Raw genomic sequence first — 23541 nt, forward strand, 5'->3', positions numbered from 1 at the left:
TCTTTTGTAGCAGAAAACTGTAAAAAGAAAAAAAGGTGTGACAGAATTTTGCATCAAACCCAAGCTTCTTTCTTTTCCTGAAAGTATTTGACCAAATACAACACCTCTGCTGCTAAATCTGGTGGTGGCTTGTTTTGCTCTGTGAAATCCATCTGAGAGTTGAGGAAGGCGGGGTGGGGAAGGGTGATCAAGCCCTTAATGAGTTGGGAGCTTGTGGGTGAACAGCTAGGAGAGTGTTAGGCTAATTAAAGGCTTGCTAAGAGGAGGAGTGAAGAAACTCCTGCTGTGTGCAGCCAGTGTGCTGAGCTCAGCCTTGTCTGTGCTTCTGTGAAGGGAGGCAGAAGGTGGCCTGGCCACTTAGCTCCGCTACAGATGCGCTGGCAGCTCCGATGACACTAAAACCACATGATCTCTCAAAGGGCTGAGCATGACAAATGAGAGGGTGTTATCTCAAATACCATATCTCCTGTGCTTTATGGTCTCCAACAGCAAGTCCTGCCAGAATCTCTAGGAATGGGTTAAAGAATCATTGCATTGTCTTTCCCAGATGCCTGAGAAGTGGCATGTGCCTGCCCAGCTGCTCTGTGGGTGGAGGTGAGCTGCACAGCTGGCTTAGTCTTGATTTTTTTTTTTCGTTGGAGGGAAGGAAACTTCTCTAAGTAACCTTGTTCTTTGTGATATTCTGGTACTGTTCTGCCTCAGCAGTTTAGATGATATTTCTTAGTTTGACCCACTCTGGTTGCTGTTCTGGCCAGGCTGTGCTTGATTTTTTTCCTAACTGTATCAGACTTCTTTTTTTGTCCAAAAAAAATTAGAGTTCACTTAAATATTACCTTAATGTTGTAGCTTTCTTAATGTTTAAGCTTATCTTCAAGCTTAAACAAAAACAGCAGAAGCCCCCTAAAGTTGTTCTTGAAAGGTAATTGTGTGTGAGAGTTTAATGAGTTTTTGTTTTAATCGGAGGATTAAGCAGTTCACCCTTGCAGGTCTAGGGAGGTGGATTCAGATAAGCAGGTATGTGGCAGTTTTTCCTGAAGGCTCTGCAGGGAGTGTTTTTATCCAGAGCTGCTGATGGCTGGGGTCCATGTAGAGGAGTGATGCTTATGGGGCTTCTCTGTGGAGCTCTGGGTGTTGGGACCAGGGCAAACCACTCTGCAAATTGGTTTAGCTCTTTCAGTTCTGCTTCCTGCCGTGTGCAGGTGGGATGCTGTCCCTCTTGTCGATCTGACACCGGATGCAGTGACTAGATCACTGGATTTTTTTTTTACCTCATCTTCTGGGAAAAGTCATAGGCTTTTTTATTTAACATCAAGCTTTCTTTAAATGGGGGTAGATTTTGTGGTGTGTTTCCTCCTGGCTGACACCAACACTTGAGGCCACACGGGTGCAAGGACAGGCCAGCACTGTTTTAAACCTTTTCATGAAAATGTGGTGGGGAGGACTGTCCTTGACAAAGGCCAGTGAAGGCTGCAGAAGGGTGATCAAGATCTTAAAAAGAAACGAGTTCTGCCTAGAAGTGAGCTGAGTGGGCTTGCAGTTATCATCCCTTCTGGCACCCGATAGGACTTGAGCTAAAACCTTGGTACCCTGGAGACTGTTGCCCATAATAACAGACCCACCCTGTAATCTAGATCATTTATAATGGATCCATGCTGGGTTTGGCTGGAAAATGAAGCTTAAATAAAATGTTTTCTTAATTCTAGACTGTTGGCCGTTCCTTTCCCAGGCACTCTGATTGAATTGGATACTTCTGAAGAGACATCATCAAACACCTTTTTGCAAGAGAAAATAAAATTAGCGTCTCTGCTGGGTCTTATTTTTTTTGTGATTGGAAGAAAAGTACCATGCCCACAGCCCTTCTCATGTTCAAAGCATTTTGTTGAGAGAAGTAAACTCCGTATCTGCCTTCATCTGTCTTGTCCTACCCTGTCCACTTACATGTCAGAGTCATTAAATCTGGACTGATCTGAATGCCCTCACTTGATAAATCACCTCTTTCTTTTCTTGATTTCTACACTGGTTAGTTCAAAAACTGCATACCTCAGGTTAGAAGAGCAATTCTAGAGCAAACTTGTTATATATGTTATGATTCTGCACCATTCTGGGGTTTTTTCCCCCTTTAAAATAGCCTTGTGTTGCTAAACTGACTCTCTAGCCTGGCACAGTGTGAAAGCAATTTTGTAGTGAATACTGCTGGAATGCAGCTTTTGGGAATGATTATTTCTGATCTTAATACAGAAGCAAGCCCATGGTCCCTGTTGGAATACTTTTGCCTCTTCTTCCCCCCCCAGCTCCTCTTTGAGCTCTTGAGTGCCTCTGATCCCCTGTGGTGAGCAATGCACCATGACTGAAAAAGCAAATGTGAATCCCCTCAGATTTGTGGGGGAAGCAGGTTAGGATCAGAATCCAAATCTCTCCTTGTACTGCCTTTGCAATGACTAAGAGCCCTCTGCTGGGAAGCAGCTTCTGCAGCACTTGGGCTTTGGCAAGCAGAGGCTGAAGACTCTGCTGCTTAAGCATAAGCTCAGCTGTCAGGGCTGTGTTCCCTCTCCTAGATAGGGCAAGGATTTTCCTGTCTTACAGAAAATCTTTGGACATGTAATTTCTCTCACTTGAAACTTGTGTGTTAGGGTTAGGCTATCTTGCTTTATGCAGTAGGATCCCACGCAAAGGATGTGTTCTTCCCAATACTCCCTTTCCTTGGTTCTGTGGAATAGGCCACATGCTGATACTTCCCATGAGGTACTGTGCTTGAGTTTGCTCCCCTTCCAGAGCAAAGCATTTAAGACTATGTTCATGTAACACAGTCTGCAAAGATAGCTTTGCAGTGAACATAGCTGAGCTTAGCTGAACTCATCAGTACGGGGGTTTTATCCTGATGATTTTGCATAGCTTCTGTACCTACTGCTTGTTTGAGTGTCTTGACCCACCGTGGTACAGTACTTTGCCCAGAAAGCTGTCTATGCATGATAACAACCCATCTATGCTCCTCCCAGCCATCTCCTTCCAAGCTGTCACAAGCTATTGTTCTTGGCAGCATTTTTGAGATGATGGAAGGTGACGTTATTACTGATCGTGTGAAAGTAACAGATTAATAATAAAAGAGTTGTCCTAGAAAGGCCTTCCGGCCTTGATAGGCAGCTGTGATTGTAAAAGCAGTGCAGAAAATGAACCTTACTGGAAGAAAGCATTTAGTAGAGACTTCTTAATGCCTCCTCTTCTTGTTCTGGCAAGAGAACGTAGTGATAGACCCTCATCCCTAATCCTGTTATTGGTTATACTCCTCTGCTTCCTATGCTGTGCGTGCACATGGGTGACCAAGGCCCAGTGCTGCCATATAAGTGCGAAGTGGGAAAATATAAGCTATGGGGTGTAGGGTGGACAAGATGCTTCAGGATGTGCCTGTTGCCCTTTTCTTCTCTGAGTGGCTCTAGTACATACAGGAGGAAAAGAAATTGCCTCCTTAGTTAGATGCGTGGCCCATCTGTGAAATGGGTGTTATTCTCACCCTGGTGCAGCATCCCTGGGAGAGGGTGGGACTGATTTCACATCATTCCTGATTTCATACTGCAGAAGAGTTATATCAGGGGCACAAATTGCTACATGACTGCTCATGTAGCTTGCTGTATCCAGCCTTCTGAAGTCTGTCATTTAACACTTGCAAATCCCCTTGCTGTGTTGCATGACAAGAGCTGTAGGTGGAGGGAGGAGAGGTAGCTTTGTCCAAAATGTTGCCCTAAGAGGCAGTGTCATGATACCTCTTAGGTGGCTAGTTTGGTGTCTGTGGGGCTGTTGCGGAGATTAAAGCAGACCCCGAGTCCTCTGCTGTGTTTTGGCAGCCAAAGCTTCTTGAAAAGTAGAATTTTGCTCAATAGCAAGTGAATCCAACCTTCCCCAGTCACAGCACAGCGGGGTGTCATTGTGCTCCATAAAGCTCTCCTTTCCTTCAAGGCACGTTATGCAGGTAGGTTCTAGATCTGCACACTCTGGAGCTGTCTTTCAGCTCATGGGAGTCTTTGCTAAGTGCTTGTACAGGAGAGGTCTTGGCATACTGCATCTCCCTAAAGCCAAGCAAAGAGTCGGCTTGTCATTGAAAACTAGTTAGCGTTGGTTGCTGGTCAAGCACAACTTGGCGCTCATCAGGTGCTCCTAGGCATTTGGACCCTACAGTGCTGGGTACCGTATGAAATGACAGCTTAGGCTATCGTGAAGCACAACGATGCTCCGCGTTACCGTCTAGGCATTGTGGTCCTCTGAGTTTGGTGTGAGGGAGGCTGGGAAGGAGAAGGACAGAGAAAACGAAAACTCCAGGTTTTGTCCTGCAAACTCCTTTTTATTTCTTTTTTTTGTTTGTTTTAATTCAGTTTGTGAGTGTGAGTGAATCTATCACCTTCTAATGAGGGACTTTTGCAGCTCAGGGCACAGCAAGCTATTTCTCTTGTGCACTAAACCTGACAAATGAGGGTTTCTCAAATCTTCTGAGGAGTAAAAAGTGTTTGCAAATATTAATGGAAAATATCTAAAGACACAAACATCCCACATCAGTGAAGGTTTCTTCAGCTGAAAACAGAGGCCCTAATCTAACCCTGTTGCCTTCAGCAAGGTTGTGACAACAGTAGCTTCGGCTCCGGCTCGTTACATGCTATTAAAACAAAACAGCTTTATTCACTGCCGTTACAGCCCGGTTATAGCACGTTCCTGACAGCGGTGTTTGCCCCAAGTGCTGCACTGAGTGCCTTGCCGGTGCTGCTCCCCCACGGCATGGGCTTACAGCCGCTGCCCCGTGCTAATAGCGGTGCTGTGAGTAATTCAGATTTCCTTCTGCATGGACTTCTGCAGCTGTGTGGAGTCTGAGAAGTGTGAAGCCTGGCTGAAGCCATCTATGAGGAATGGGGTTTTTGGTGCTTTGAGTTGCCAGGAGGAAGAGCTGGGCCTGTGATCCCCTTCCCTGCAGCTCGGGATGGTCTGGAGAGACCAAGCTCCCTCTCTGCAGTTGGTTTGCGAGGGCCTTGCTGCCATCACGGGCTGAGGCTTCTACTTGTGGGACATTGGCTGTTGCCCAGCTGCTTCAGAAGCTACTGAACATGGGTTTATGCTGGGTCAGGGAGATGTTTCTGGAAGGAGATGTGAGGTGGTCTCATTTCTCTCTGCTGAGCCACAAAAGTCATCATGGATATGTACATTTTTGTAGTGAAAAACCTTGTTTTGAGAAAAGCATAGGGAGCTTTCCCACCCTGAAATAGCAAATCCCATCCTATGGATACCACTAATGGATCGGTCCAGAGCCCTATGATAAAGCCCAACCATTGCCATCTCTGGTGACATTAATAAATCTGGGAACCCCCAAAAACTCCACTAAAAATTTGTTATTTTGTCTCAGATTTGTTTTCTTGGTGCTTTCCTGTAGCTTCTCTAAACCTGAAAGTTTGAACACCTGTTACAAGGTTATCAAGTCCTTCAAAGCGAAAGCCTTTGATATATGAATTGGGAATCTCATTTTCCAGGAGATTCCTGCTGCTTGCATCTTTCTTAAATTGTACTGTTGTCACAGCAGTGAGTTGTTAAGTGTCTTGATTTTTTTTTTTTTTCCTTTCCTGTTTCAACGAAGGCAAAGCAGAGCCTACTTTACAAAATACAGTTCTTATTTAGGCTGTCAAATTGTGGCAGATTTTGGATTCCTTTGCTCTTGGAGATGAGTCTTTAACTCTGCCCTAGACTACTCTCACACTACCTTACCTGCAGTAGAGAATATGAACATCTGCTTGGACTACAAGTGTTTTGGTGCCAAAGACTCCTGGTGTCACCAGGAGAGGAGACAGGGTACCGCCCCTCCTTGACAGGGCCCCGTGGCACATCACAGCAAGAGCTAGGCTTCGGTGCATGCAAGCAGAGCAATGGGATCAGCTTATATGTCACGTAGCAAGAGCTATAGAAAGATGGTTCACAGCAGAAACCGCTGTAGGTGCTGTGTACCTGCCTGCGTCAGCAAGCAAGGGGCACTTGTGACGACTGTCAGATGTTTAGAAGTGCTCCTACAGCTGGGCTGTAGGTGAATGCCTGATTTGGATAGATTTGTCTGTGGCCAAGAAAACTTAATACTTGCAGTTTTTTGGTTGGAGACTAGTGCCTTCACTGTGAGACACTAGCATTTCATTATATGTTTATCTTGCTTCTTTTGTAAGATGAACCTTAGCCAAAACTGAAGAGTATATGCAAACGTGGTACACAAAATAGTTCACAATGGGCTGCAAATGCACATGAAGATCCGAATGCCTTCTGAATCTGCTCAGCTTTGCACTTTTAGTCCTTGCTACCTCCATTCTTTTCTATTTCTTTTCTTTCAAGCTGCTGCTGAGGCCTCTGAAAGGCTAAAAAGTGCCAATTTAGGAGGGAAAATGTGAGTTTTGCAAAATGCTCTTGTGTGAAGCACAGACCTCCAGCTTGAGGTTCAGCTGTGTGATGCTTGCTTCCATTTTCTATCTTATGAGACTGCCAAGTGTTCTGTGCATCCTGCCCACGGCTGCCGGGCTCTTGTTGCACCTCTGCTCCTGAAATACAGCACTTGTAAAGTTTGTCGTGTTTTTAGAAGTGTAGTTTCCTCCTTGTGACCACCAAGTGGTGCTCTGTGCTGCAGCAAGGCAAGCTGCTGGCATTTTGGGATGGGGGGTTAAAAAGCTGTTTTCAGAGTAGGAATGGGCTACAGAGGAAGAGAAGACAAGTTAAGAGCCCTTTCTTTTTCCCTCACAGTGGTTGTGCTACAAGGACTACATTATTCACATCTTTGTGCTGTGGCTGCGTGATGATTGATGTAGCTTGGTGATGATCAGACATGATAAGTAGTCTTGGCGCTTTCAATTTGGGTGTTCAGCTCAGCTGCCTGCAAGACTTTGGAGGTACAGAGATGGCTATCTGCTGCTTCAAACGTAGGTCCTGGCAGGTGTCTCTGATTTGGCTTGCTAAAATTGCACGAAGCTTCTAAAAACCTTGTCCTGTATTAGTTTTTCTGAGAGAAATATCTGATCGCTGGTTTTTCTTGGCTGCTTTTTCACCCAGTCCATCTAGGGAAAAGCCTCTGTTCGTGTGCCTCCTCTCTGGTGTGCTAACTGTTCAGCTATTAAAGTTGGAAAACGTTTATAGCTGTGCTGCTTCTCAGCAGTGGTAAAAGACCTACATTAACTTGTCTTTGCAGGTTTCCTGCAAGCACTCTCCAGGTGACATTCTCAGGTTTACAGAAGCTGTGTGTTTTGTATGACAACATGCGGGTTGATAGAGAAAATTTTTATGTTGATTTGAAATGACGGGCACATTATAAGACAGAAACTGCCTATAAAATGTAATGGGAATTTAAGGGGCTAACTACATCCCTGTAAGCTCCATTAGATGCTCTGTGTGGTATAATTGTTTGCAAGAGTGATCATTCCTTTCCAGGTACTGAAAGCCATGCTATAGCAGGATGATGCAGCTAAATTCAAACAGAAGCTCATTTGTATGAAATGCAGGGCTAGAATTGAAAGGTGTCGAGCAGGATTGTCTTGTCTGGTGAGCTAGAAAAAACATGCAGTGTTCTAAAGCAAATCCTTGAATTAGAAGGAAAGGAGATGCCATGTAACAGCACAGTGAATGCTGTGGTTTTATAATAGTGCACAGACTTCTCTAGGTATTCCAGTGTGTGAAGTAGGGGCCAAAGGAAGGAGGCCAACTCCCCACAGTTATTTTAAGTCGGATATCCACCAACTAAATAGCTTCCCCAAAGTTCCCCAGTTAGTTTCTCGGGTGTTTTGTGAAACAGCTGTGCTGGAGTGCCATTGCATCTCACAGCAGAAAGGAGAGTGAAGCATCACCTGCTTTACTTACAGCTGGTATGATATGTGCAGCCCCTCAGGTGTCCTACCTCAGCTGCTCCATCTTACTGCAGTGTCTGTAACCTATATGAGGCACAACTCCAACAGAAATAAAGGGTTGGCTGGATTGTTAGTTTTTTAACATGGTCTTAGGCCCTGTGTCTAAGCCAGCTGCTCAGATGCAGGGTGATGGGCTCGCCCAGTCTGAGTACATCAGGAGGGAGTTTTTCTACCAGACTGAGCAGAGCTTCATGTAAATTAGATAGAGTGCATAAATATTATGCTTTAGTGTTTGTCTTTGAAAAAAATTAACCATCAGAAATTGAAAGCATGTCATTATTCCAGATACTATCTTCTCATGGTGGGTAGCTCCATTAGGAGCTATTAAATAGCTCGGATGAAAATTCTGGCTCAGGAAGTCCTTGAGTCTTTGATAACTAAAAGCTGGGAAGAGAGACTGGGAAGACTGGCTCTGCGTGTGCCTTGCTCTAGTCTTTCTTTAGCACCTGCGTCTAGCTGTGGTCAGAAATAGGATGTGGGCAGGAAGGGCCTCTGGTTCGATCCAGTGTGGTCATTCTTGTGTTGCCGTTTTAGACTAGCAATGAAATATGGCTTGAATATTTATCTCTCCATATGTTGAGTACAGTCAGCTTTGGAATAAGATGGGTATCTGCTCTGGTGGAGAATCCACAGGGATTTCCTCAGTGTCACATTTATCTGCTTTCTTCTGAAGTGTTGGCTGTGTTGCCTTCTTTCCAATACGGAGTTAAGCCTTCCTTGGTCATACCTTTGGTGGAAATCTGTGGTGACAGGAGAGCCGGTACAAGCCTGCTGAGGATCACTACCATCTCCGCTGCTCTCCCGCACCCAAGAGCTGATCTGCCAGTGTGCAACAGAGCAAGATGCATTTTCTGGAGGAGGGGACATATCAGTCTAATTGGGCTGGAAAGCAGCATCCTTTCCAGAGCTTAATAAAAATTAAAAATAGAACCAGCTTATTGCTGCCTCCAAGACTGGAAATCAGGGAAATAATTCTTACCGGAGCTGAAGTTAGTTGAGCAGAGAGCACTATAATTATATATACTTAGTTATTTGTACACATGCACATGCTTGTTTGTACTCTGCTCTTAGGAAGCAAAATAACAGTATTTGCCACTAATGCATTTGACAGTCGAAGTCAACATCTCGTTGTTACTTAGCAACTTAAAATGCTGGTGAGCTCTTCCAAATTAACCCCTTTGGGTGTCTTTCCTGTTAGAAAACAGGCAGCAGTTCATTCAGCTGGCCTGCCTTTGGAGAAGTGATATCAGCTGGCTGTCTTGGTGCTCACCTGTAGAGATGTATAAATATTCTGTGTTGTGGGATCTTTTCTAATGTTGCTTTTATGTCTCCCTGGCCAGAAGGTGAGGAAGAGGAAGAGGAGGAAGAGGAAGAGGAAGAAGAAGAGGAGGAAGAGGAAGATGAGGAGGACAAAGACATAGATTCAATGGATGAAAGCATGGAGGGTGACACTGAGCTGCCAGGCTTCACGCTTCCAGGAGAAACCTCTCAGGAGCCCATAGCTGGCCTGGAAAACCCTGTGGCCCAGCTGGCTGGGGTGTCCTACCAGGTTCCCGACACCATCGAATGGGAGCAACAGAACCAGGGTTTGGGTAAGGGAAAAAGCCACTTCTTCCTTTACCCTTACAGAGGATGTGTCCCGCTCTTCCCTTTGCGTGGACAGCCCCTCATGCCGGGGAGTCTCATGGGTTGGCTCTCAAGCTAAACACAGAGCAGGTTCATTTCTGAGGAAACTTCATCCCCCAGTAACAACTGGTTGAACTGGGATGGGTCCCAGGCAGTGTGACCTGAGTTTTGATTTTGGGGAGAGCTGCTCTAAATACTTCAGACTTGCTCCTTCATTCCCAGAGCTTAGTGTTGTCTTGCTCTGAGGGTGGACAGATAAATATTTCTCAGGTGAGGGGAAATTTCAGTGCCCTTTGCCTGACGTGGGTTGGTGCAGGGATATACGTCCTGTGGGGACAAACTGAGTAGGGTAGTTGATTAGTTGTTTATCAGCCCATTTGCTACTTCAGCAGCATTCTTGTAAGTGCCACTTTTCTGGGATTTTTAAGGGGTGTATGTTACAGCCATGGGACCCTATGGTGGCAGTATTAAGCAAGAAAATCCTGCAACACCTCTATAAAGCTTTATACAGTTTATTCCTGTCTTTCATATAGGTGCTGTGTTTTACGACTGGACTAATTTATTCCACCTAGGAATAGCTTATCAGTGTTTATATGTGTGAAGTCCATCTAATTCAGGTTAAAGCTGGTGTGGGACAAGGTAGAGTTTAGAAGGGAACTTGCCCAGCTTAGCTAAGGGCACTGGGATTATTTCCCAGCATACTAGATTTCCAAGCCAAGCTGCATCAAAAGCAATGGGAACGTTTCATGTTCATTGGTGGAGCTGAACCACATCTATACAGAAAATCTCTGTGTTTGACTACTAGGGAACTAGCTGTTTTGAGAAGCTCATCGAATAAAGAAACTGCACAACTCTTATGTTGAGTTAGAAGAACTATCACTTCCCCTGAATGTTTAATTTTTATTTAACCCAGAGGTTCTCCCCCTGCAATGCTGTTTCTAGCCTGTTTTAGCACTGTTAGCTTCCTTTGAATTGAATCAAAGAGCATATTTCAAGAACTCCCTGGGAGGGTTGCTCTTTGAGGACAGTTTGAGTTTGCATCAGGTCTGATATCTCCCTGTCCCACTAACTCTTGCTTGAAAAACATTGTACTGGATGGTTGCCACATCAGATCTGTTTCATGTGTCCTGTTATTCTATTAGTCTGGACAGGAGCTGTTTGAGGGAATAATTCTAAGTCTTTAAGGCTTTCTGGTTGGCTTTGGTAAGCCAGACTAAAGAGTTACATGGCAGTGCTTAGAGGAAAAGTGTGTAAGAAACGTAGGGTTATGATGGGAGTCACATCAGCAGCGTTGTGTTCTCATCCTGGTGCAGGATATTTGTGGTGTCTTGAGAGAAAATGCAGGAGGAGCAGCATGTTTTCTGCACTCAGGGGTGCAATGGGCTGGCGTGGTGAGCTCTGTACAACTGCTAGCAATAGTGAGAAGGTAGCATTAAGTTATGAACCATCTAAAGCTATTCGCCTGGTTCAAGGCCATAAGTACGAGGACGGGTAGCTTGGCAGAGCTTTGCCTCTGAATCAGTCAATCCTGGCTAAGGGTGACAGTGCTTTGTAATGTGCTCAAGAGAGGCAGCGTTTTCCAAACTCTAAGGTGTGTCCCTGCACGCCAGGCATCATGTTGGGTGTCATGGAGGAAGATGGCACTGATATCTCTTCAGGGATCTTGGAACATTTAACCATCCCAGCTAGGGTGGCTGATGAAATGTCATCTGGCTTGGGTCCCCGGAGGGCTCTGATGGGAGTCCTGTTCCCAGAACAGGGCGCAGGGCAATGGTTAGTTTGGAAGGGTGTCTAGAGACTACTGAAGATGCTGTTGTATATGGCATAGGCTGTTGCCATGAACTTTGGGGCTACAGAGGAGGTTGTTCTGCTGTAAGTCATCAGGCAGAGCTCTGTTCACAGCTGATGCAGGTCTGAACTGGAGCCGTGGCTGTGTTTCCAGCCCGACCACCTTCACTGCTGGAGGAAGAGACTCAGGGTAGGAGATGCCTGTCAGATGTGCTGGTAAATGAGGCAGGTGGGGAAGCAGTGACCACAGGCTGAAGCTGTCCCTGGTGTGCAGTAAACTTCTGTGGCTGGAGAGACTGTAATAATTGTGCACAAAAAATAAGCAGACCTGGGCTATGAAACAGTATGTAGCTGTAACAGTCCTGGTGTAATAGCATCAACTAGGAGGGGTCCTTGTCCTAGCGCAGAGCCATGCTGGAGGATGCACTTTTCACTATCTCTTCTGGAGACCTGCTTCTGGACATTGGCGTCTGGTTCAGTTTCTGATGTTTAATATTGCATCATCCTGCACCCTTCGTCCTCCACCACCTTCTATTTTAGACCTTGGAAAGGCTGTCTTTCCAAAAATTTCAGTCATGGAATAAAATGACTGTGTGGCAAAAGGCAGGATTTTTCTCCCTAACTTAGGTTTTATTGACCTGCATGCAAATTGGAGGAGCCCTTGTCAAGTTGGGTCAGCTGCAGAGCACCAAGTCTGGGCACCTGGAGGACTGGGCAGATGCGAATTTCTGTGTTCTCTGGAAGTGCCTGCCTGGGTTATGTGTCACCAGATCCAAATGGTTTGGGTTTTCTTTTATTTTTAAGCTGTTGCAGTCTGTGCAAGCAGCCATGGGGGAGAGGATGAGGCTGTGTCTGAACTGAGTTCATCTTTAGGACTTAGATGGGACTTGTGTGCAGTGGTGTCATGGGTGGCAAAAGAGGGGACGCAGTGGGATCAGTCTTTCTGCTTGTGACTCACCCCTCTTATTCCACCAGGTAAACACTTTTGTAAAGACCCATTTATTCTTTTTCTGTCTAGATGACCTTAATGGCTCTTCAGTATTGCTTCCTTCCCCATCTACAATGTGCTGCTGTCCACAGTGGTGCAAAGAGGAAGGGAAATTATTTATGGTTTAGAGGCACAAAGAAAACCAACGATTTGCATGAGCTCACACTGAAAATCTGAGGCCACGCAGGGAGCTGAACAGAGGTGTTCAAAGGCCTCGTTTGCTGGGGTTGCATGGGGAATGGGAGATTCTGTAGCATCTCCATGGCGCTGCTGGGCTTCTTTTTCCTGAGATGCTGCTGCAGTAGTGCAGCCCTTCCCCTCTTCCCAGTTTGTGCTAGGTGGGAGTTTCTGCTCTGGTTCTCTGGCCTCGGGTGTGTAGGCATGTGCTGGACTACTGCTGTGTCCATACCTGGTCCTAGTTACTTGTTTCTTTATGGGGTGTATTAGGAGAACAGGAAGGGTGGAAAAAAACCCCATATAGTTTGTGTCAGCAGGAGGTGGATTGTTAAGAAATCCCCCAAATCTGACAAGAGGCCAGAAGAGGTGCCCACAATGTTCTGTTGGAGCACCTGGAGAGACGAGACTCGCTGTGAAGGGCTTGTAAAGCTTTAGATCTGCTGGACGTGTGCACAGACTATTTCTCTTTGAAACGCTTTTTCTCTAAATACTTTCATCTAAAGCTACCTCTTTGAAATCCATTTCCTTTAAGTGCTTTTTCTTCTAAAGCTAAAATTAACTTGACTTTAATTTTAAGACAGCTTCATCACCACTGGACGTCCCCAGATGCAGTCCCTGGAGGGGGGAGCTGCAGCTCCGAATGCAGCCGGGTCAGGGGCGCTGTGCTCAGCCTGAGGCGTGCATCTTTGTGCATCCCGGGGAACAACTCTGCACCTCCCTTCTTTTGCCAAACAGTGCTGAGATGTGAAGAACTTCTCATCTTGTGCAAGTGAAATGTGGTTTAGAGAGAAAAACTTTTGTTGTTCTGCTTGGCCTGGGATGTGGCATAGGAAAGGAAGACCTGCAGAAAGGTAACAGTACCCAACGCAGTACAAAACAAGGGCACACTGTCTAAGCACCAAACTTTTACACTTTGCATTTTCCATCTTTCAAATACTTTGCACGTAGGTCCTTCTCCTGGGGATGCGTCTGTCCTCTGGCTTTCAGAATTTTGACATTTAACGCTAAAATCTATAGTACAGAAGAGTCCAGAAGTATTGGAGTAGCTATTCTCAGGTCAGTTATTATCGAGTTTGCTTAGTCTGATGGCTGACACACTGCAAATCCCTAGAGAACAAATAACTTGATCCACAAACAGCTCGGCAGAGCAAGAGATGGTTTGGATTTTTGTAGTGGTCAGTGAGAAAGTGCTGGAGAAACAATCATTAAAAAATGTCAATTCTGGGAAGTCAGATGGCCCTACGTTAACTGCAGCTGAGCAAAAGCAATTTATAAATGCCAGTAACGAGGCTGTCAGTTTTACAGTCCATCAGCTGATTCTCTAACCAGCTGTTGTGATGGGTGATTTAGATTGCTTAAAGAATCACCGGCAAAGGTATTAGCAAAAGTGGTTTTAATATGATGTTGTAAAAGTGCAACTTAACGAAGTTTGATGGCAAGCTTCGCTATTAATTACTGTGTGGAAGAAACACACGAAGGAAAATGGAGTTACATTTGAGTTAGAATGATGCACAGAGAGGCCAGGGATGCAGAAGCATAAGGAGGACCCTCCTCTTAAGTCACAACGTTCAGAGCGGACCCCTTTGCTTCCTAAACTCTTTCCTCAGAGAGGAGTCCGGGTGCAGCTAGGTCCAAACTTAGCCTTGGACTTGGTCAATGGTTTACGTCTCAGGGATTATATGTGCAAAATTTATGTAATGTTTCATTAGCATCAATTCAGCATGCAATCACAGTTACCAAGAGAAAATCAAAGTTACCGTACTACAAGGTTTTGCGCGATATCAGTCGCTTACCAAAGATCTGCTGTTGGTAAAAGGTCTCTCTGCCTCGAGGTGCAGACACCTTGAGAGGTGTAGTGCTGCCTAGCAGGGAGAGCACAAAGAAGGCTCACTTAGGGTGTCAATTTTCTGGGATAAAGTGGTTGGCTTGTAGTCAAATTACATGTGATGGAAAAGGTATGCAGGAGCCTACTTGTAACCACAACTTTCTTTATTCCTTGATAAATGAGTCTTGGAAAAGCCACCAGCGTGTTAAATACATGATTAGTGTTCCAAGCTCATATGCATTGATGCTCACAGTGCCACTCTGCTCCTTTTTGGGTTTTCAAAGAACAGATTGAAACACAAGGAGTTCACGGCCTGGCTACGGCTCAGCCCTTTACCTCTTCCAGAGCTGCACCAAACCACCACCAGTTCGGTCAAGGCAAGTGCACCCGTCACACCAGCAATATTTATATAAAAAGTAAAGCACGTGATCTGTGTCTTTGTAAAATGGAAAACAATCCTCCAAAAACTGTTCTAACAGCCTGCAGCTATGGAGAAGGAAGGTTTGATGTGCTTTGGGATCTCTTTTGCTGTCCTGTTCAAATGCTTTGTCTCCAGAGGTTGCCAACAAAGGACACGGCAGTATTTTGAGACCTCTCTACAATGCGTGCAAGATGTCTTTGACCTTTCTCTCCTTGCTCCTTGGTTTGTACGCAGGTGTTGTGTGGTAGGTGAATACTAACTTTTCGGAGAGCATGAGTCGGGCAGAAAGCTTGGGCTTTCTAGGAATGAATAAAAATACATCATTTTTCCCTGCTACCTCTTTTGTGATTAAGTGTTTATGTGTTACAAGGAGAACTGCAGTTGGTTTAGATTAGTTCAAACCTAGTGAACATTTTCTGGGTCCTGCTTTAGTTATTCCTCATGATGGTCTTTGTTGTACACCTCCATGGAGATAAAGGCCCTCTGCTTCGGTGGTGGCTACTGTGACTGTGTTCTTCTCCCACTTCTCAAGAGTATTTATTCTCCCAGTGTCTGAGAGACTCCTTATTTTACAGACCATGTGCCAAGTCGTAGCAGCTTAGCCTGAACTGTTACGGGAACATTGTGGTAGAGCACGAAAATGTCCCCAGGCTCCCAAGCTATTTATTAATGCCATAGTGTTTGCCTATCATCCACATTCCAAGATGAAGTTCTTAACTGGGACCTCCTGCTATCCATAGTAAGGTAGCAACTGGAGGTCCAGGGAAATTTACTAAGCCTTTAATATTGCTGTTTTGGCTCATGCAGTAGTTTGCTTTGTGCATTCAAAATGTAGGGAGTTGTTCAGAGTGGCAATGGCATTGGCTTCTTGAGGCATATAGGGTTGTGACGTTTTGAATGTATGGCTCAAATTCCCTACGCAGAGGTGGTTATAGTGGACTTTGGTTAAGATGTTGACTGAAACCAGTTGCTTATCCTAGGCTACCACTAATAAACAGAGGAGGGACTGCTTTGAACCAGAAACCTGAACAGAGGAAACTCCATTGTTATGCTCAAAATCTTGTTTTATCGGCAAAGAGGAGGCACACCTCATATATATATAAACCCAAGAATTTATTGGTAATATAATTGAAATCTTAAGAGTCTAATCATTATTAATCTGGATCTGATTATTACAGGAAAAAAAATAATGCAGATAGTATTTTACACACACACTTGTTGGTTTCTGTGCTTTATTCTAGTGTTATGCTTGTCCTTCCCTTGCTTCTGTGGGTCCTTACAGTGGTGGTTTCATTCAGGGGTTTGTGGTGAGTTTATTAGGGTGGGTCATCAACGTCTGGAATCCTTTGCCAGGAGGAACAGTGTTCACACTGACGGTTTCTTCTTCCTCACTTTAGGGTCCACTTGAAGTCATTTTTGTATGTTTGCTAGCATGCTTTTGCACCTTGCTCTTTCTTCATTGATCTGCAGTTCCACGTTACAGTTACATGCGAGTTTAATATATATGGTGGCTTTTATGTATGTTAGATACTATTTTCTGTTCTCCTTTACCTTAAACCCATTTTTGTCCAGGTCTGCATTTCTTTAACTGACCACTGGTGTGTTGGTTATATCCACCTGCTTGTGGCACTGGCAGTACCGTCTTACAGGGTTACATGAGCATGCTGTAGCTTGTAAGAAGTCACCTGAGTTCCCTGGTTCCCCAGCATCCATTATTGGTTTCCATCTGCCTGTGGAGATCTAGTACACAGAGGATTTAGGACCACGGCTGTTGATGGAAATTAAAGATATAAAAAAATAAAATGGCAGTTTAGAAGTTATGAAGTGTGACAATGTAATTTTCAACACGTAGTTTCCAAGATATATACCATGTCTGCATTACATGTATTTTTGTGTGTAGGATCTTAGTTCTTACAGTAATGGAAGGTCATGCAACTCTCTCACTTAGGTAATGACAAGGCACTTGCATAATAAACACTTTTGGAATGTAATTTTTTTTTAATGGATAAAAAATATTTGCAGCTCTGAGTAGTTACAGAGAAAATAGCTCTAGCTGTATTGCAGATCCATGTTCACAAATTATACTGCATAAACCATATAATGGATGTCACTGGTTAATGATGGTAAGGCAGGGTAGTGGAGGATGATGAATATTTGAAATGTCATTTTTACAGGAAGCTAGGATTAATGCTTTTATGGGCAAAAATAGCCAGCATTAGGAAGGCAGAAGCTGAGACTCAGAAGTTAGTAGTATGTTCTTTAATTGCTGCCCAGAATGGATCTATTTTAAGTAATCTTACAGCTCGTGTTATTGGAACATCAGAGTGCCTTTTAATCTTTAATGCATTTATCTTCTTAATTACCCTGGAAAGGGTATCCATGTTTTACAGGTGGTAAGCAAAAACGCAGAGAGGCCAAGTGACCCCACTGGTTTCATGAGGGAGCCTTTAGCAGTGTAGAGATTTAAATGAGGTGAATTAAATCAGTGCTTGGGCATTTTGACACAAAAAGTCACCATCCCAATTGAAGGGACTGAGTCCATAGAAATCCCAGGTGAGAGGGGCTGGCAGGAGCCAGGGTCAGGAGCAGAGCCAGCAGATTTTTCTTCCTGACATGTTCAAAGCCCAGTTGCCTGCAGCAGTCCTGCCCTCTGTAGCTTTGCCTCGTATGTGTTTATGGGAGTTTTGTTGCACAAAGCGTTGGCCATGCGAGGTCTATGTTCCAGACGGCTCCAGACTGAAATGAGCAGTCTCAGAAATATAGATGATTATTCTTCCTGTCTTTCTTGGTGCTCCAAATAATTTATACAGTTCCATATGTTCCTTGCTAGTTCCCGTTTCCTCTCCCAAGCAGTAATAAAGCTCCCATCATCAATCTGTGCCTACATCAAGTTTCTGTTCTTCACGAGCGATGTGTATTCTGTTTGGAATGACTTATTTTTTTACTCTTTTAAGAGATTGTTCATGGTTGCATCTTAATCCTGGAGCAGACTCATATTTAATCAGGTTTGCCTTGTCGAAGGAAATTTTGCATCCACATACCTGTACACAGTAATGATCCTCTCTACCAGCTCGGTGTGACATACACTGTTGTTAACGGCAGAGCAGCTCCCAGGAGGGAACAACTCACACTGGAGATACCTTTTTCTTGTTGTCAGATTTTATCACAAGGTGTTTTGGGATCAAACACTTTCCCCTCCTTAATATTGCTTCTTTCTTTGACCTGACTTGCTGCTAATTCTGCTCTGAAGCCAGCTGAGATAACGAGCCTTGAGACCAGTCCTGCAGAGGCTTTGCAGCGTGGTGCTCAGTGGTGTGCTGAGAAGCAGCCTTATGCCTCACGCGGAGGCTTTGGACAACGGGACCTTCCAGGAGATGCAAAACTTGGACAAATCTGAGCCCTGTGGTCCTGACCTGCCACCCTGATCTTCCATTTTTCCATCCAGCACAAGACTCCTGTGCCCTTGTGAATGAGGCCCATGCATTTTAAATGGGAGAAGCTGACAGCTTGGCTGTTCTGCTGTGAACTGGGATGGGGAGTTTCCAGCCATGGAGCATGAACCACTAATGGGTTGGAGCCACGTCCTTCCACTTGGAAGCAACTCAACTCTTGTCCTTGAAGCAGAAATCAAGACCAAGAGTAGGGAATAGAGATGTGTAAAACAGAAGATTGGAAGGTGTTTTGGTGATTCCTAGCAATGAAAGCAAGCATCTATCAGAAACAGGTGAAATAAAGCTGATAAAAAAATTGAAACCTCCAGCAGGAAACCAGGGCAGATATTTTAGCCTGACATTTTTGGTGGAGTATATTGAGAAACAACAGCACTATAAGATCCTTTGAAATAGCAGCCCTTCCACAAGATTTATGCATCAAGTTAAACCTGTGTCGGTGGAAGACTGGCTAAGCCCATTTGTTACCAGCCTTTAAGTGCTGCCTCCAGGAGCTGGGGGTGGATTTAGAGGCATTTGCTTGGGTTTGGCTCTGCCTTCCCCCTCCCTGCCTGTGAAGAAGATGGGATCCCATCAGACAAGGTGTTAAACTGGAAATACTGGCTATTGCTAGGGGGAATGAAGAGATCCTGTCCATCCACAGCTTTTCTGCCTCCTTTTCTTCAGTCCTGGAGTGAGGCGGTATGAAGCCACGGAGAAATCGTCTGCTGATTCATGGGAGGAGTGAGGGGACTTTGGTCACCATAGCTGATATGGTCGGTATGAGAGGTCCCAGCTGAGGTCTGGCTGATCATGGGAAATTTCTAATGGATGGTGGGAGGCATGGATGAATCCAAGCCTGAGGGCTGCTGTCACTCCTGCAGGCCCTCGTCCTCACTACCGTGCCATGCAAAAATCTCCAGAAATACCCACAGCAACAGATTCTGTGGTGGAAACTGCTGCCTCCCCAGCGTGGGGCAGGGGAGCCTTGGGTGATGTTTGTGTGCGGAGAGTGTTAGGGGAGCTTTGCTGAAAGGAACTGAAGTCTGGGCCACTGGTCACCTACAATTTGCCTGGAGAGCATAGCTGAGCAAATTCACCCTTCTCGGCTTTCTGGGGAGCATGGAAAGGCAACCTGCAGCAGCACCAAGCTCCTGGGCTTTCCCAGCACAGGAAGACTCCTTCTAACAGGCTTTCTGCCTGCACCTCCAGTTGCTTTTGTTGACCCAAGAAAGCAAAGCTTGGAAAACTCAAGCACATGGCTGGTGTTTTTGACCTTCTCCAGCTGTTTGGCTCCATCTATCCATTTGCTACAGCCTTTAGAGTTAAGATGTGTCTACCTTGGAGCATGGCTTGGCATTTGCTGCTCCAAGTAATTTATCTTGTTTTTTTTTGCCTGGATTGAAGGATAGGGCCCATTAGCCTGCACAGAGCTCTGTGCTGCGAAGGCTGGACTGCATCTGCTAACCAAGCACCATCTGGGTTTCCGCACAGCGTGGTGAGACACGCATCCTTCCATACTGTCAGCTGCCCTGGCACTGTCTGTCTGTCTCCTTGTCTGTTGGCCCTACTGTAATATAATCATAGTGTCTATGCTGTCTTTTTAATCTGCAGTAATCCTTTTTTTCCTCATGTCTGCAATTTCAGTGTATGCGTGTATCACATCTCAGTGTGCTTTGCCTCTTCTTCTATCCTTCAGTTTATGTGTGTCAGAAAACTTGGCTCCATTTAGACAGAGGAGATGGTTTTTAGCCCTCTTGCCCTCTGGATTTTAGTAATCACTTAGCTGATTGAAGAACACACGCAGGGCAGTAGCTTTCCCTGGGTGAGAGTTATTAATTTTTCCTATATGTGCTAGTCTGGGTGGCCTTTGCCTTGTAAAAAGAGACTTGTCCTTATGTTGGAGAAATCATATTTATTTTCTAATAGTGATCTATACTACAGTGCAAAAGATCTGTCTGTTTTCATGGCATTTCAGCCCTCCAAAAGAATAAAAAAATGGAGAGAGGGAATGGGAAGGTTCATTGGCCTTGAATTGCCTCTGTCCTTCTGGGGATTTGCGTCAGAGGCTGATCTTTTGGGTTAAAAAGTTGGCTCCATTGCAGAGCCGATAAGAGAAAAACAGAGGAGAAGAGCTCATTGCGACAAGAAGCAGGGAGAGAGAGGTAATTTATTGAGAAGATGGTTTTAAAATATACCTTTCTAATGAGACTGTAGATACGCTTTCTCTATGCTTGGGCAGTGCAAACCACAAATGACTGATGCTAAACCTACCTCCCCTCTGGTGTTTACTCAAATTAAGGTGACTTGAGGATCAAAGGAGATCCAGGTTCCTTCCTGGGAGGATGCTCTCTTGATACACACATAAATCCTGCCCTGCCTGACAGTGAGTTAGGAACATGTATGGGAAGTAAGTAAATTGCTTAGATTTTGACTCACAATAAAATAATTACCTCAAACCTCAAGCAACTGTTTTGCAAAAATGCTGGATATCAGCATTAATCACAGAGAGGGGGTTTGATACAGTGAGAATTACTAGAGGCTTTTGTGCTTCCCCCCACTTGTTTTTTAATAACTCTAATCACAGTCTCATCCAAGCCTGGGATATAATAAAGGTTTTCAGCAAGGCTATTCCCCAATAGCCTATCATTTATTTTAATGTACCGGCAACACCATCTGCGCTTGAGGCTTTATTAATGTGAAGCAAGGCCAAGAGTTTCTCCATTTTTTTTCCTGTTCTACGTCGCTTTCCCCACATCCCCCCATTTCCCTCTGACTGCTCAGGCTGACTTTCTCACCCAGGCTTTTGCACAATCCAGTTTTGCAGTAGTGGATGCTGAGGCTTGTGCTTGTTTTTAGCAAGGAGCTCGATACAGTCACTGGGGCTGAGCTCTGTCCTCCTCGCCACCCGTTCTGCAGCCGCAGTGTGTGTCCCCAGGGGACGCCCTGTTTTGTTTCACAGTGTCACGTGCTGCGCTCCTGTCACTGCCCCCGTAAGCTGAACATGCTGTTGCATCCATCATACTGGCTTATGGATGCCCATGCCAAGGCGAGCTGGATGCTGCTCCGAGGTGCCTGTCAGACCTCGTGTCCTGGCACATGCGACATCGTGATGGCCTTTCTGCACTTTTGCTACACATGGAAGTTGAGCTGGCATTTCTCTTTGCACGTTTGAGGACAGGTCTAACGCCAGTGGAGAATTTCAAAGGGCCCTCAATGGCCCCTCTCTCCCCATAACACCCCATCAACCTGGCATAGGATCACCCCCCCTTGAATTGCCCTGATTTTGTTTCCTTTCAACACAGTTGTCCCAAAACCCAGACCTGAGCACTTGCTTTCATTCAGGATTGAGGAGAGATCTCGGCATCTGCCCTTCCAGTCCAGGCAGAAGCTGTTTCTTCCCATGAGTAAGCCTTGGGGGGCGGTTGCTTTGCCCTGCTCAGTTCTGGCTTTCCTTGCAACTGTCTATAAGCAAGTTTTAGAAAATTATAAGATAGGATTGAGTATAAATATCCTGTCAGGAAAATACCTTCCTCTTGGGTTTTGTTGTTATCTGTATCTATAAGAACTGGTTAAATACAGTCTCTTCCCATTTTTCAGTTGTAGGGAGTGTTGGGTAGAGGGTTGAGTGTAGTATTAGACTGAATGAATAGCCTCAATGAAGCAATGCTTTCTGGTTATATTTGCTGTCCTGTAGCCAGAATGTGTTCCTGTGAGTGCTGTTTACGAAGGCTAGATTTTATTAAGTGCAAATAGTGTGGTATTGATTTAGAAGATGGTGTGGGGTTTAGTGGGCAAGGATATAGCCTGTAAGTGTGTACAGCTGTGTAATATCTAGGCTGGAGGTGGGTTTCTTTGCCAGACAAAATGCAGGTGCGTACTTCTGTACCCTTTGCTCTCTTTACTGTAGGCAGCAAATATGTTCCTGATTGCACCCTTCCTGGGAGACTCGTGCGGTCTTGTGCCTCGGGCTTATGTCAAGTTACAGAGCATCAGCTGAAGCACGGTAGCTGCTTGTGCATGTGGGCTTAGTGTGCAGCAACCTCAAGGTGACATGCCATCAGCTGGCCCCAGAGAGATGAGCTGAGCACCTTATGTTTTCTGTTGGTTGGGAATGTGCCTGTGGCTGGTCTGTGTGGCTCAGGTATTTTGTGATGACCTCTTAAATCACATTTTGCAGTGACTCCATGGTGAGCCAACTCTGTTCAGCCACATGTTGCGTGCTCCAGTACAATTGCAGCATGGACCAGGAGAGGCAGAGGGTTAATTTAACTTCTACTAGATGGAGGCAAGCTAGGAGCGTGTTTTGCTAAGGTGCATATCTTAATGGAGCAGATAAAGTCAGAATCCCAGCTAGCAAAACTGAGCATCATTTCTGTGAGTGCTCCTCCAGTGGAGGCTCTTGTCTCACAGCCTTGGAGGGGCTACGACTGTGAAGACCCTTCCCCAGGACTGTGTACCATTTTGCTTCATGCGGAGCACGGCTGCGTCACTGGCCCCTTATGTGTGACTTCAAACTTTGCATCCTGACAAGCTTAGAGCAAAAGCCACTGTGGTTAAATTTGGCCCATGGTTAAATTTCAAACCGTGCTAGATCGGCTCTGTGCAAGACGAGGTACTGGCCCGGCTGCAGGTGGGCCCTGACAGCACTCAGCACACAGAAATGCCTTCGGGGCAGAGTGGGATTTGGGATGCATCTGCACGGCTCCTTCCCAGGGCGCTGCAGGGAATCCTGTCCCTGAGGATGTCTCCTGGTGCCATCAGTGAAGCTAGTGGGAGCTCCTGGGACAGTGCATGAACACGGGCCAGCACGGGCACTGTGATGACATCCCTCCAAAACAGAGCTGGCATCCCCAAATCTGAGTCATCTGCTGTAGGGAAAGTACGCATCAACAGTACTAATTGACAGCAGCAATGATTACTTATTAAGGTTTGATTAGTCGCTACTGTGTGGACTCTGAAGATGAATATGACAGTTTAAAAATCAGTGGGACTCTTAATTCTTAATATATTCTGAATCTGCTTCAAGTTCCTGCCAACAGTGACACTGGGTATATTACATAGCGTGGGTGGGCAGGAGGGCCCCTTGTCCTCACGCCCCAGGGATGAGCTGGGAGAGGTCTGCAGCTACCCAGAGTCCTGCCGAGGGTGGTGGAGACCCTCCTTGTGGCCTGCTGGCTCCGCTGCTTTCGTGTTTCCCTCCTCTGTTCTGCACTGCCTAAAACTAGCCTTTACTAATAGGGTTCCTAGGTGTGAGTACTGGACCCATCCTACCCTGTCCCAGGCCCCAACTAGTGATGTAGAGGTTTTCTCTACAGTCACCCTGAGCTTGGGATGGGTGGGTATTTACTCAGAGTAAATAGCCCTGCTGAGTCATGGAAGAAAAT

General features: G+C 45.4%; 1 protein-coding gene across 5 annotated transcripts in view; it reads left to right on the plus strand.

Annotated features, from left to right (window-relative positions):
* Nucleotides 1-23541, plus strand: part of ARMH4 (armadillo like helical domain containing 4) — a 73279-nt gene that overhangs the window by 17064 nt on the left and 32674 nt on the right. For all 5 annotated transcript variants that reach the window (XM_064461042.1, XM_064461041.1, XM_064461043.1 and 2 more), the window contains exon 5: nt 9242-9493. In XM_064461042.1, the coding sequence (XP_064317112.1) occupies nt 9242-9493 (252 nt within the window). The remainder of the gene's footprint in view (nt 1-9241; nt 9494-23541) is intronic.

Source organism: Phalacrocorax carbo, chromosome 9, assembly GCF_963921805.1.
Source record: "Phalacrocorax carbo chromosome 9, bPhaCar2.1, whole genome shotgun sequence".
NCBI classification, from domain to species: Eukaryota; Metazoa; Chordata; class Aves; order Suliformes; family Phalacrocoracidae; genus Phalacrocorax; species Phalacrocorax carbo.